Source organism: Leptosomus discolor, chromosome 10, assembly GCF_034619465.1.
Source record: "Leptosomus discolor isolate bLepDis1 chromosome 10, bLepDis1.hap2, whole genome shotgun sequence".
NCBI classification, from domain to species: domain Eukaryota; kingdom Metazoa; phylum Chordata; class Aves; order Leptosomiformes; family Leptosomidae; genus Leptosomus; species Leptosomus discolor.
In genome coordinates, this window is record NC_141400.1 from 5,038,987 (window position 1) to 5,052,174 (window position 13,188).

The window sequence follows — 13,188 nt, forward strand, 5'->3', positions numbered from 1 at the left end:
AATGAAGAACTGACACTTTCTAAGTATGGTGGGTAGTTTCTGTTCTCATTCACTGAAATATGGAGCTGGAGCAGCCCAGATAAAATCTGGACCAGCTGAGGTACTTCAGATTTAAAAAAGTAGCTGGACTCGGAGCATACATGTCTTCTGATTAGTTACAGAAATGTTATGTTTCAACACCTAATCCTTTGCTCTCCTACAGAAAATGAGAGAAATTATATAAAAGTGTTTTGGATCTGATGCTTTCCTGTCAGACTAGACAAAATTTATTGCAACTTAAAAAAGGTCTAGAAATAAAATATTGCACACAGAGGGACCTTCATCCTCTTTTTGTGAATCGCTGAGACAGTCATATCTTCTTGCCTGTCCTTGAAACAAAGTCTACACCTCTTTTTCTGATTCAGACATCATTAAAAGGCTCTTTAGTCTTGCAGCAAATACACAATATTCTCCTTTGTAACAGTAGTTATTTCCAGTAATTCAAAGAGTTTTTCGCAACTCACAGATAAATTAATTTTAGTGATGCTTGACAGCAATTCCATTTTTCCAGTAAGAACAGTCTTACTATAAATTCAGACTAGAGAATTGCATTATTCATTTGAAAGATGTTTCTAGAATGTCTTTAGGCTTTTCCGGGTAGTGACAGTCTTATAAAGAAATAAAATGGCCTTGCTTTGCTGTAGATTTATTAGTACCAATATTTTCTGCAGCTTCTCTCCTTTCAGAATTCTTCGTCTTTCATAGTCTTCTGTGTTAGAGAAATTGTACTTGCTTTGTGGGCTCTCAGTGTGCTGTTGATAAAGTCAACCAGAGAAGTTAATCCTCAGAAAAGGATTAAGTGCTGTTCACCCATTTTTTGCGGTGAGTAAACTGAGTCAGAGAGACTCTAATTTTCCTAAAGCCACATAGCAACTTAGTGTTGAAATTAAGTCTGATTCAGCAGCACGTACTAATTGGTTTCCATGGTGCCTGAGGCCCGATAAGCCAATAATTCAGCCATGTTCAGTATGGAAATGAGAGCCGAATCTAAGGCGTGAGAAATTTCATGTGCCAATGAGAGAGACCGAAAATGCCTTGCTCTCGTTTTTACATTTATCTTTATTAATTTTTTACAAGAACATTCAGAATAGTCTGAGTAATCACAGTAGAAGTGATGGGACTGTTTTATGTGGTGTTCAACTGTGACAAAACCTTCAGAAAAACAGATGCTGTGGTTTCTGCTTTGCTTCTTGCTATGCTTAGTTGCAAAGGGTTTAGTGATGCAGGGATGGAGAGATCAAGTGAAACAGAAGTAACTGATGTCAGTGAAGTTTCTATAAAAAGTATTCAGGGACACAGGAAAAGTATTTGTGATCTTAGAAATATAAAAAATGGCATCTCCCAGCTTCACTAGGATAACGTGGTAAACACACAGGGTTCACAACGCAGATGGGCAAAACAGAGGCAATGCTGCAGAAGGGTGGCAGCGGATTAGTGTTAATGCTGCACGGCTCGCATCCGTGAAGCGCTGCGGACCACATGGTGCCAAAATAAAACCTGCATGAGCTTCCCTCGGCGCTTTCCCAATTCTTCCCAGAGACATTTGGGGGCTCAGGATTTCAAATGGAGAAGGACAGGCTGTTTGGCAAAGGTAGCATGGATGAAGCAGAAACCCTCTCTGCCAGGTCTTGGGTGAGGTCTTCACATGCTGCCTGCACTGCTGTGTTGGGAGAATGAACTCACAGTGCGGCAGGGGGTTGGCCAGGTCTTTCTGTTGTTCTTCGGAAATGTTTCTCTTCTGACTCAACCAAGGAAAAGGACGTCCCTGTTTCCTTGTATTTGCACAAATTTTAAAATGCAAAGCTACATCTCCTCTCTCTGGGGAATGCTGGGGACAGAGCCTCAAGAAATGCAGCTTTGGCTCCCATTTCTGTAACAAAGCTCCTCTGAGGTGTTGGACGAAAGTGTAATTACTGTGTGTCTCAGTTCTTCTCGCAGTTCTGTGGCAGCATGGCCTACCTGACAAAATACTGGAGATTTCAGTAGTATTTGGAGGACTGAACTGTATGACATGTGAATGGGAGAGCCTAGCACCATGAGTGGACAGATCAAATCAAATTAACTCTGTAGAAAAGTTCACACTTATAAGCTGGTTTGGGTTTTTTAATGCCTTGATTGGGCTTAATTGAGGCTGCACCAATCTCAAGATAAGCACTCCAGAGACAAATTAAGATTGCTACTATTATTTATACAGTACTTAGAGCATGAATGCAGCTTGAGCTGTCACAGGACCAGCTCAGTCCTTGCCCTGCTGGTTTGTCACCTCCAGGCTGGGCACGTTGCTGGAAATGGGCCCACCAGTCAAGAGCTGAGCGTGAACTTATGATCAACGTAGGATGTAAGAGAGAGGTGGGCAATGATGAACCAAGGGTTAGAAAGATGTGACCAGCCTATTTGTTCTTTGCTCAAGAGCGAGATTTCCCGAACATATATGCAGCCATGGACAAACTGATCAAACCCATCCTGCTGTGGTTTTCCTGAGAGACCTGTTCCCTTATAATGCACAAAACCATGTAGTCTTGGTTCAGAGAGCAGGTTCTTCTTGGGGGAAAAAAAAAAAAGGTAGGGAACTTTTTCCTTGTTGAGAGCCAAATAAACTTTTCAAACAACAACTTTGACAGAACATTTACTGCAGCATTCTGTCTCTCATGGGAGCAGCAGCAAAAAATCTTTGCTGTTTGAGGAGAAGACACAAACCTGGCCACCAGTCCTCTTCAGTTCTCCCAGCACCCACCATCATCCAACCAGTGATGTCAGTGTCTGCCTATTGCCTTTCATATCTGATTTGGATCTATAGTACGTGAATTTGTCTAATGGCTTTTATACTATCTTCCTGTGGCAAAAGCATCTCAGAAGCTCATATTTTGGAAGTATTTTCTTTTATCTGTATTAACTCATCTTCTAACATCAGTAAGTGTCCCTCTACTGCTGAAGGATTTAGTGTGTGACAAAAGCTGCATTCACCACCTCGTTGATTTTGTAAACCTCAATCATATCGCCCCCATCAGTTTTCTTTTCTTCAGACTAAAAGGTCCTAGTCTTTATAGTATCATCTTCTAAAGTAGTTGCCCCATCTCCTTGAACATTTTGGTAGTCCTTTTCTATACCTTTTCTAACCCCCCTGTATTCATCCTGAGGCAAGCAAATCATTGTCAAGTACAGTGTTAGACTTCTCAAAGTCCATTCTTAATTCTAATGTAAATAGTATATCTTAAGGGAGAACAACAAAGTCTCAAAGCTAGGTGCAAAAACAACTAACAGTGCTCTCGTGCAGTTTATGGCTGTAGCATCAAGATGCTTCATTTTGACAACACAGCCGTCATAAAAAAATGAGACTGTAGAAACTATCAGTGTCCTCTGCTCCAGTACATCACACCAGGTATGTAAAGTCCGAAAAGGGTTGGAAGCTGTTGCAAATTTTGCAGAGAAAGGAATGACTTTTGCTGAGTGTTGACAGCAAAGAAGGTTGCCAGTGGTAGGGTAGTGCTCAATACTAATACAAAAAGTTACAGTTGTCACAAACCAATGTCACAGTTTCTTTGTTTAGAAACTTACAAAGAGATACACCATTGTTGTCCCTGTAAAGTACAATGTAAATAACGGGTTTTAAACCAAGGCAAAAAAAAACAGCAACCTTGACTGAATTAATGTATCTTCTGAGATGTTTTTCTCATCTTGATTGCAGTCGTGTATCAGCTTTCCAGTAGATGAGCTGGCAGAGAGCCACTGCTAGCAGGATCTTCGGTAGGAAGAGTAGAGTGATCTCTTTAACTTGTTGTGTGGCACAGATCCCTCGAGTATTGAGGCTTTCAGGTGTCTTTATTCCACCCTACTGTGTGAGTAACTGAAAAGCAAGACCAAACTCTTTGATGTATTTGCCAGTTTTACAAATAGCTTTTTCTAATCAGCAGAATATAATGATCAGAGAATCTTTGCCTTGAAGAGCCAACAAAAAGTCACTTGGTGACACTAGAGGTTGTTCAAGCTATGGCAATCTTTAAGAACGGAACTGATTCAGCAATGATCTCTCAAACAGGATTCAGTGTGTTCTGTACAGAAATTCAGACTCAGCTCCCACGACAGAAATGAATTTTGCCCTTTGGGTTTTGACAATGCATAGTAACGACTACGGTGTACTGTTGCAGGGTTTAACTGAGCTCTTGGTAAATGTGGTTGAATGAGTGCTGACCATGTGGTCTTGTGCTGACTGTGTGTGGCCTTCTGCTTACCTTTGGTCATGATTAATTCTTTTCATTGTAAATAACATTAGAGATTAAAGTCTGTTAGAGTAACGATGAAATGAGTTGTTTCCTTAAAATGGTCAAATGAAACTTAACTAAAATCTTGAAACTGAAATGATACCAAGATACCCACCAGTCCCGTTGGTCAGAACAGTTGCCCTGCCCAAATTCTCACTTAAGTAAGCGATGAATATATCTGACCATCAATAAAGAACATGAAGTGATGTGATGGGTCTGAAGACCGCCGACCTCCTGTAAATGGTGCCACATGTAGGGTGAGAGAGCAAGAGACATTGATTCAGATGATGTGATTCTTACTAACCATGTTTCTTTTGAATTTTCCCAAATAGGGTCGAGACTGCACTGTGCCCATTAATTCTTGCGTTCAAAATCCATGTCAGAATGGAGGGACCTGCCACCTCACCGAGGCAAATAAAGATGGATTCAGGTAGTAACACAAAGTTAATTTAAAAAGATATTATAAAATTAAATGTGTTTCTGCTTTGTACTAATGAACTGTAATGGCTACTTTATAAAAGCTGCTGCGTGTGACACTTCTATTTGCCGTACACAATAATTAATCTGGTTTCATTGGTGTGACATATTGTCCCCTCTGAAACAGGCTTCCTTATTTTTTCATGATAGAATATACTCTTAAGAGCTATTTTGAGCAGTCTCCCTTATCTGCATTGTGTTGTCTGTATGCTAATTTTCCTTGGGGCATTTCAAACTCATATATACCCTTTTTTGTATTGGTAAAGTAAGCATCTGTTGCTTGACAACCAAATGCAAAATGTTTTGATACTGAAAAATCTTGTAGACAAACAGGCTTTAAAGAAATAATTAAAAACTGTGGAGAGATTGCCACATTTTGAGCCTTGCGCCTGCAAGAGGATAACCTTTGCAGCTGGACATTATGGATTTCAGTTTTCCCATATAAGAAAGATGTAGCATAGGTGGGGATACTCAAAGAGAAGTCCATAAATTTTCATGAGTTCACTGGGAGATTTGTGCTGCTACAGGCACTACTTCACAGCTAAGAAAATACAAGTTTGAGGCTTTGGCCACTACTTGTCATTAACGTTGACAAAAATTTTTTTTTTAGGAAAGAGTTGCTGAAATTTTCATAGATTTGGTCCTCAGTATTTTTCCTATTTCTTGCACAAAATATGTACAAAAGTACACCATGCTGTTGTTTCCATTGCATATTTGAAAGCCTCGCTTCTAAAAGCTTTTATACATTACTGAGGCTGCTGCTTTGTCTTCTCCTATATATAGCTTCCTATCAATAACAGCTGGAGGGAGACACAGAATTGCAAGTTTATAAATGGTGTAAGCAGGCAGTCAAACCAGTACATTCGTTCAGTTTGATTCCAGTATGGTTTCAGCTGTGATTAAGACTGTTCCAACTGAGGTTAACTGTTTAGTAACCAAGTCAGCAAACCCGTATCATGCAGAAAATAGGATTCTTTCAAAAAAGAAAGGGCCAGGTGAAAGTTTGGGTGGCTGACAGGACTTCAAGTGCAGTGAAAGGTTAGCATCCCCCTCTTGTTCCTGTACCAATGGTAGGATGCCTTTTATATTTCCAGAAAAGCATTGTGGCTTCTTTTTGACTCCCCAAATCCCTCAAGTGGGAATGAGGCACAGAAAAGCTTCCATTTTGCCCTGTGGGTGGGGTGAATGGGGAAGAAGAAAACAGAAATGCCTCAAAACCTCTCTCTGTCTCTGTGCCTGCCCACCCTCAAGAATTCCCCCCTGACAGAAGCAGATCCAGCACATGCTGGACACAGAAGGACCGGTGACATTACAAGGGAAAAGCGCCGGTTGAGGGGGATGAAGGGACACAGTCAGGCTGTGTTACGAGTAACAACCTCAGGCTTTCCAAGGTGGGAGAACAGGAGTAAAACACATGGCTGCGTCTCCATGAGGGGCGGTTTAGAGCTCAGCTGGAGCAGCTGTGACAAGGCCCTGAGCAGAGCAGAAGAGCACATCTCCTGGGTACAGATGCATCTGTAGGGTCATACTGGTGCATGGTGGTGGGAGAGGATGAGGAGGCTCTGCAGATTATAGAACGTGCAAATGGTCGTATTGCTTGACAGGCCCCCTAGATTGTGGTGAAACCACTACTCTGATCTGATCTACCTCTTCTTGATTCAGATTTTAGCAGGCCTAGCGATTTTTTGGAGTAAAAGTTCAGGTTCACTTTCTGCTTGAGAGAAATAAAGGTCTGGTGGTCTTCGGTTCAGGCACCCCACTGGTCACCCTCATGTAATACCGTTTAGATAGCTTTTTCCAGCTTGTGCCAAAGCAGAATTGTGCCATCTTAGAATATCTGTTTTCTGTCACTCAGTACTTATTTTTCAAAAATCTAGCTGATACTAAAAATCTGCTAGTAAAACATTTTATAATATCCATAATACTAGAATGAAAGGCTTCAGCTTATATTTTGGATCAGGTTTTTCTTTAGCATTTTGGTTTTCTTCTGTGCTAGAAAGTAAAAAGTTTTGAATGACCTGAAATGAAAACTACTTCTGAATTTTTCTCATGAAGAATTTTACAATTTCAGAGGGTTTGCTGCAGTTCCAAATGAACGTAGTTTTTGAGATACTTTATAAAACTGCAGGGGTGGTTTTGTTGTTTAACAACGTTTGAGGCTTTTTAGGGAAGGTTTCTACTTTTATAGTTTGTTTATATAGTTTCAGTTGGTCTAATAAAAGACACATAAAACCATATCTCATCAAAATCTTGCTTCATAAAGTTGAATGTTCAGCTTATGCACTCTGTTTTCTCTCCGTGTATTTAATTTGGTGAGTCCATAGCCCCAGCTGCTCTGGAGAAGAGGCGCGTGGAGCTTTAGCATGCCATAGAGAAATGTGGTGTGGGGATAGAACAGTCAGTGATGGTGAAGATAAAGAAACATTTTGAGATTTAATTTGGTTGGTTGGTTGGTGGGTTGGGTTTTTTTTGGTGGGAAATGTCCTCTCCAGTGGATGGCAGCAGACAGAGTTATGTGCATATAAGTGGTGTTCATCAAGATGGGAAAACATTGCCTTAGATTATATGCTGTGAGGAAGCGGATGTCAAAAACATTTTCATGAGAGGCCTCCTTGGATTTTTCTGTTGTGTGGCCTGTAAAAGAAATTATATCTTCTGTATATTCTCTTCCCTAGGGAAATATATTCATACACAAGCTCTGCTGCCAAACTTGTCAAATCTTTACTCTTGTAAAAAGGAAACTTAAGCCAAAGCTCTCTCCCTATGAAATGCCAAGCAGTTTAACTCTCAAGTTTCTGTAGCCTTCGACAAGAAAATTACCTTTTCAATAATGCTAGGGAGGTGATGTTCCCCAGGCAAAGACAGGGAATGCATAGTTATGACAGATTCCAGCCTGACTAGCCCGCTGTGCCTGGTACCCACCAGGGCTTGCAGCACCATGGGACTGAGACTCTCAGATTTGTTGCAATAGCGTGTTCTGGTGGGGCAGCCGAAAGGCAAAGGTTCAGCTGGAGTTCTTCAGTCCTTCTTGGCATCTTTTATTCTTGCAGTTTTTCGATTCTGAGTAGTTTTCACATTCTCTTTTTTTCAGGTAGGGTGGACTGCTGTATTAAAGAATAGTTAAATGACACCGTGTGGCTCAGGGGATTAGAAACATGAAGTTCTTCCTCCCTTTGAATTGTTCATTCTAGTCTAGTCTAATCTATGTCGACTTTGACAAAAGTTTGCCAAAAAAGGCGTTTACTGAGACTGATAAAACGAGATAGTCAATCAAATGTGTCCTGGTCATTTAGCATGCCTGTAAGTGAGACTTTGACAAAGGAGGTGGAGCTGTCAGCCAGAAGCAACCAGCTCATCTTTGATAGCCTAGGTGGTGAGAAACAAACTCTGGATTATTTTAACTTTTCTCCATTTAAAACCCTCTCCATTTTCCAGACCATTTTCTTTAGCATTTTCCACAAACTTTACGTTCCCTCATAAATGAAAAATCCTGGAATTGATTAACTTCCTAGTGTTAATTCTGCCTAGTTCAAGCAAAAACGTTGCACTTCCAGACTTATAGATGTTGGGATGTAAATGTAAAAAGCTCCTTTACCAAGAAACTGTAATATCCCTTAAAGAATTTACTATATCTCTATTTAAAAGTTGATTTTGTGAAATGTGATACACTGTATGTATGCCTGTTTTAATAAACAAATGCCAAACCGTTTCATTAGAGTTTATGAAAAAAAAAAAAAAAATTGAATATAGTAAACTTACAAAATTGCCAGTATACTTCAGCTCCAAAAGTTTACCTCCAAAATGTCGTCATTAAGTTCTGTGTTCCCTTGTGCCTTCATGAAGATAATGGGGGTTTATTCAGTTCTTTATTTTTAGGAAAACACAACACAAGCAGTAAATCACTAAACTGGAGGAGTAGGGAATTTGGACCTTTATGCGATCACAGCATCTTAGAAAATAGTTCTTTCCTGCATGGCTTCATTGTTTCCGAGGTCCAAGTGAAATGCTGTCCCACACTGCTCCACTATTTGGTCAGTACAAAGTTTTCATCATTGTCTCTGGAATTAATTTTCTCTCTCGGTCAGCTGGAACCCAAGTTTGATGACCTTCCAGTCACTCGGCAAATTTCATTTTTCTTCTAAGCTTTTTCTGGGAAAATGCATACAAACAGTCCCAAACTGCAACTCTTTCAACACATGGTTCAATCCGGGTCCCAAATTGTATGTTTTATCTTTTAATTTCAGTCCTCATATTTGGCACATTTGAATGCAAATCAAAATAAAGAATCATACATAAGCAATAATGTAAAGACTCCCTATAATACATAGGGACCAGTAGCCAAATGTCATCAATTATGCTGACATTTCCTTCAGTATGGAATGTGTCCTAATACTGAGCAATTGTATGTTAACAATCCCATATGTATTGTTACTAATGGTAACTCTATTGAGTTGAACCATTACTGTGATAGCATTTAATAATGTCATTTTTAATTGCATACATCCAAGCTGTCCCAATCCTTTTGTGGAAGGAAAATGGTGTTATATTCACATAAAAATAGCCAGCACAAAGCCACTCTTGTTGCTTTTCTTTAAATGGAGAGAAAAATTTGTGCTCCCAAACTGAGACCTTGGACGCCAAGTTGCAGCCTGGAGCATATTTTTATGGCTGAGTTATAAACCCCTGAAAATGGGGTTTTGTAATCAAAAAGGGAGACATGATGAATGTGTCACTGTATTTAATTAGATGACTTTAAACCCCTTCCTGACATTTGCATTGCCACAAAAGATGGTGTGCCAGCTCTTCTTTCTTGTCTGCCTCCTGTGATCCTCTGCATCACTGCAGGGTCAGCAAGAGGACATACTTTATTAGCAATAATGAGCTTGAGACAGGAAAAGAAAATATTTCTTATTGATTTATTGTGTCCTAAATTGGATTTATTTGGGCAGTTTGGTTTTGGTTATTCACGGTGAAGGTTTTCTAACTCTCATGACCTGTGAATGGTCCCTGCAGACCTGAATGAAGATGACTATTAGCATGTGACCTATATGCCTGTTGTACCCATCTAAAATATCTTACTGTTGTGGTGGCTCAAGACACATTGCCTACGCTTTTTTCTTCCTCTTTATTATTCCCTTAGTTTCTGAGGTTGCACGTGTCGTGAAGAATCTAACCTTATCCTCAGGGTCCAACCTAGGACCTACTGACAGTGGATGCAGAGCTCTGTGCCCTCTCTCCCTTGGGAGTCCCTACGCTCTGCTCAGTCTGTGGCACACAGGAGGAAGAGAAGCAAATGTCATGCTGAGAGCAACAAGCGCAAAAGTGCTGCAGTTTTCTTCACAGATTCTGAAGATCTCCTATTTCTCTAGAGCATTCCCCACCTCAACCCCATGACACCTGCATAAAGCAGGATAACCAACCCATGTCCACGTTCTCCATTGGAGCCGGAAAAAGTACCCTGCAGCTATTTGCACTGGAAATTCTCCTGGTTTCAGAAAGCAGTGGATGGCAATTAGTTTGACTGCTCTGGTGCTTTCTGTTTTTCATCCTCATCAATCAGTAGTGCTTTACATTTGTTCAGTTCCTTTTCAGCCACCAGAACTTGCATAGGAAAGGAAATGAACAGCTGAGTGAATGTGTAGTTTGGACTGGGACTAGAAACAACCCTTCCCTTCCACACAAACACTGTCTGTGACTAGTGAACGGCAATACTGACACTTCAAAACTGACACTTCAAATATCATTGCTGGCTCTTTAGAAGCCACTGAAATGACGGGAGCACTTAACACATGTTTTTAGACTCTCTTTTAGGAAACTGTGGCCTCCACCTCTTCATCACTTGCAGCTAGTTTAAAATATGAAGGTTCTCTTAGCAACCATCACTTCTAGATCTAGAGAGGAAATGGAAAAAAAATTAAAGTCATTCTTCAATCACTTAGTTTCTTACACTCCCTCTAGGGATCTTACATCACAGTCTTGTGAGATAAAATACTTGGTGCAATTATTCTTCAATGGTGTCCACATCCTCACAGAACCATTACTAGTTTTGCCATTGTTTGTGTTTTAGTTGAATTATCCAGACATCATCAGCTCTTCTACAAATAGATGCTGGAGGAGCTGCAGAAGTACTGAAACCTTACTGCACTTGTAAAAGCAGTCATTCCCAAACATTTCTTGTTTGGACAAGTGACAAAGTGGTAATGAGAAGAAAACATTCATGTCTGTAAACTCAATTCAAGCCTTTGTTCTCTAAAGAGAGTGAGCTATCTAAAAGCTGCCAGGTTGCCCTATGATTCTGCGGCCCTCAGTAGGCAAGTATCCACATACTCATAAAATCATTAACAGAGAAGCCAAGGATTTGAATATTGTGATGATTGTTTACTCTCCTGCCCTTGAGTTGCTTACTTCAATTCAGGACTAGGGTTATCAACAGAGAAAGCAAAGGGAAGCACAACAGAGGCTGCCTCCTGCTGATGCTTTTATGCCTCATGTAAATAATTACATGACCCCAGGAACCATCAGACTTCATCCTTCACCAAACACAGAGGGTTAAAGTGCTCTGTACTTCACAGCAGCAATGAATTTGGCTCCAGCAACTCACTTTTATATGTTTTAATTTCAGTTTTATACCTTAAACCTCCTGCCCCTTCTGATCCATGGTAACTTTTGTTATTTTTTTTTCTTTCTCCGAAGCTGTTCTTGTCTCCTTGGGTATGAGGGGGAGAGGTGTGAAATAAACCCAGATGACTGCGAAGATAATGACTGTGAGAATAACTCTACGTGTGTGGATGGGATCAACAACTATGTCTGTCTCTGCCCTCCTAATTACACAGGTAAGAAAGGACCACAGCCACAGCATAGGAATCCATGAGGAGTCCCTTCAGTCCCTGAAGGGAAGTGGCCAAATGCACATTTACTTTGTCCATGAGCGTATAATTAACCAAGAATCTAGTCTCATTTTAAAGCAACCTGGATGTCTTACTGGGAAGATACTAGTTCTACCAATATTGCAATATGTGTGCTCACAAACGTGGCCACTTCTCTAAGTCAAAATACTGGTGCCTCATTGTAAAATGCATTAAAAACCAGTGAAGTTTAAGGTGTCAGAGAAATCTGTACTTCTGCACGCACATTCTCTACATGTATTTCAGAAATATTCCCAGTACTGAGTCCGATATACATCTGTTCTGAATCTTGGAAAATAAAAATAGTTCCTGTTCAAATTATGGTAGGAAAATATCTTTTGGGGCATGGCTTTCACCTGAGATCTCAGAGGTCCGCGTTTATTAAATAAAATGAGCCTGACAGTGTGCTGTTTAAATTCATTATCTCCATTTCACAAGCGGAGAAGCAAAGGCTGTGTAAGAAACTGTAGGCTCAGTTGTAGTCTTCAGTGTGCACCCATGGCAGTTAGCCCAACTCAGCAGATGTGCAGTCACCTGCCAAGTCCACGGCGACAGAAGCTGGTAAATGAGTTTGAAACGGAACCGGTATCTCCAGCACCCATCCTGCGTTTCAGATAAATTCCTTCCTAAACTTCTGCAAGAGCAGAAACCCTCCTAACTGGAATCTAAAAAGGCTTTTTCTCAAGTCATTACTGGAGCGTACCACTGACTCTTTCAAACTGCGTTAGCATGGGCTTCCTGGCTCAGCATGGAGCGGTAAGGAAACACCTGCAACAGTTCCTTACTTCCATCCTTTGAAATGGGTTCATTACCTTCTAAGCATGGAGAAGTAATGAAGGGCTTCTTGTACATTGGAATATATTACATGTCAGGGGATTTAATGAGGATCAAGCTTGAGTGGCTGAGTAAGGCAGGAGGAAAGCTTCTAGAATTTCCAAACTCTTAAAATACTTTTGTGGCTGATACAAAGGAGGCCCATGTAAATCTTTAGCTGAGAAAAGCCTTATGACTTGAACGTACATTTATTGGAATACTAAAATGATCTTTCTGCCAAAAGCTGAAAAACTTCAGCTTAGCAGAGTAAAGAGTTTTGCTTATAGGATGTTTAGCCCATTGTGCTTACTTGTGCTCTATTTATGTGAGCTGTTCTTGGGTGGTTTCAAACAAAACTCTATACAAGGAGGCAGAGTCTTTACATTTACAAGAGGAAATAGATTGGCCCAGCCAAGAAAAGACATATCTAGTAAGGAACGGAATCCAGTATATATGCAAATGCGCTTTTATTTTCACAGGCATATTGCAGATTTTTTTTTTAATTTTTTCAGACAAAAAGGTAGGAAAGAACTAGATTAGGATTTCTTCTCAAATGGCAGTCTGGATAGGGGCCAGAGAACTCATATGATACTTCAGAATCAGTTTTGAAATATTTTTAATCAACTTCCAGGTTTGTTTGTTGGGTTGGGTTTTTTGACCTGAATACTGTCTGTGCTGTGCTTATGCCTATTAGC

General features: G+C 40.3%; 1 protein-coding gene across 1 annotated transcript in view; it reads left to right on the forward strand.

The window, feature by feature from the left end:
* The window catches only part of SLIT3 (slit guidance ligand 3), a 523,033-nt gene that overhangs the window by 460,885 nt on the left and 48,960 nt on the right, over nt 1-13,188 (forward strand). The window contains exons 27-28 of the mRNA XM_086471174.1: nt 4,631-4,728; nt 11,469-11,608. Of these exons, the coding sequence (XP_086327300.1) occupies nt 4,631-4,728; nt 11,469-11,608 (238 nt within the window). The remainder of the gene's footprint in view (nt 1-4,630; nt 4,729-11,468; nt 11,609-13,188) is intronic.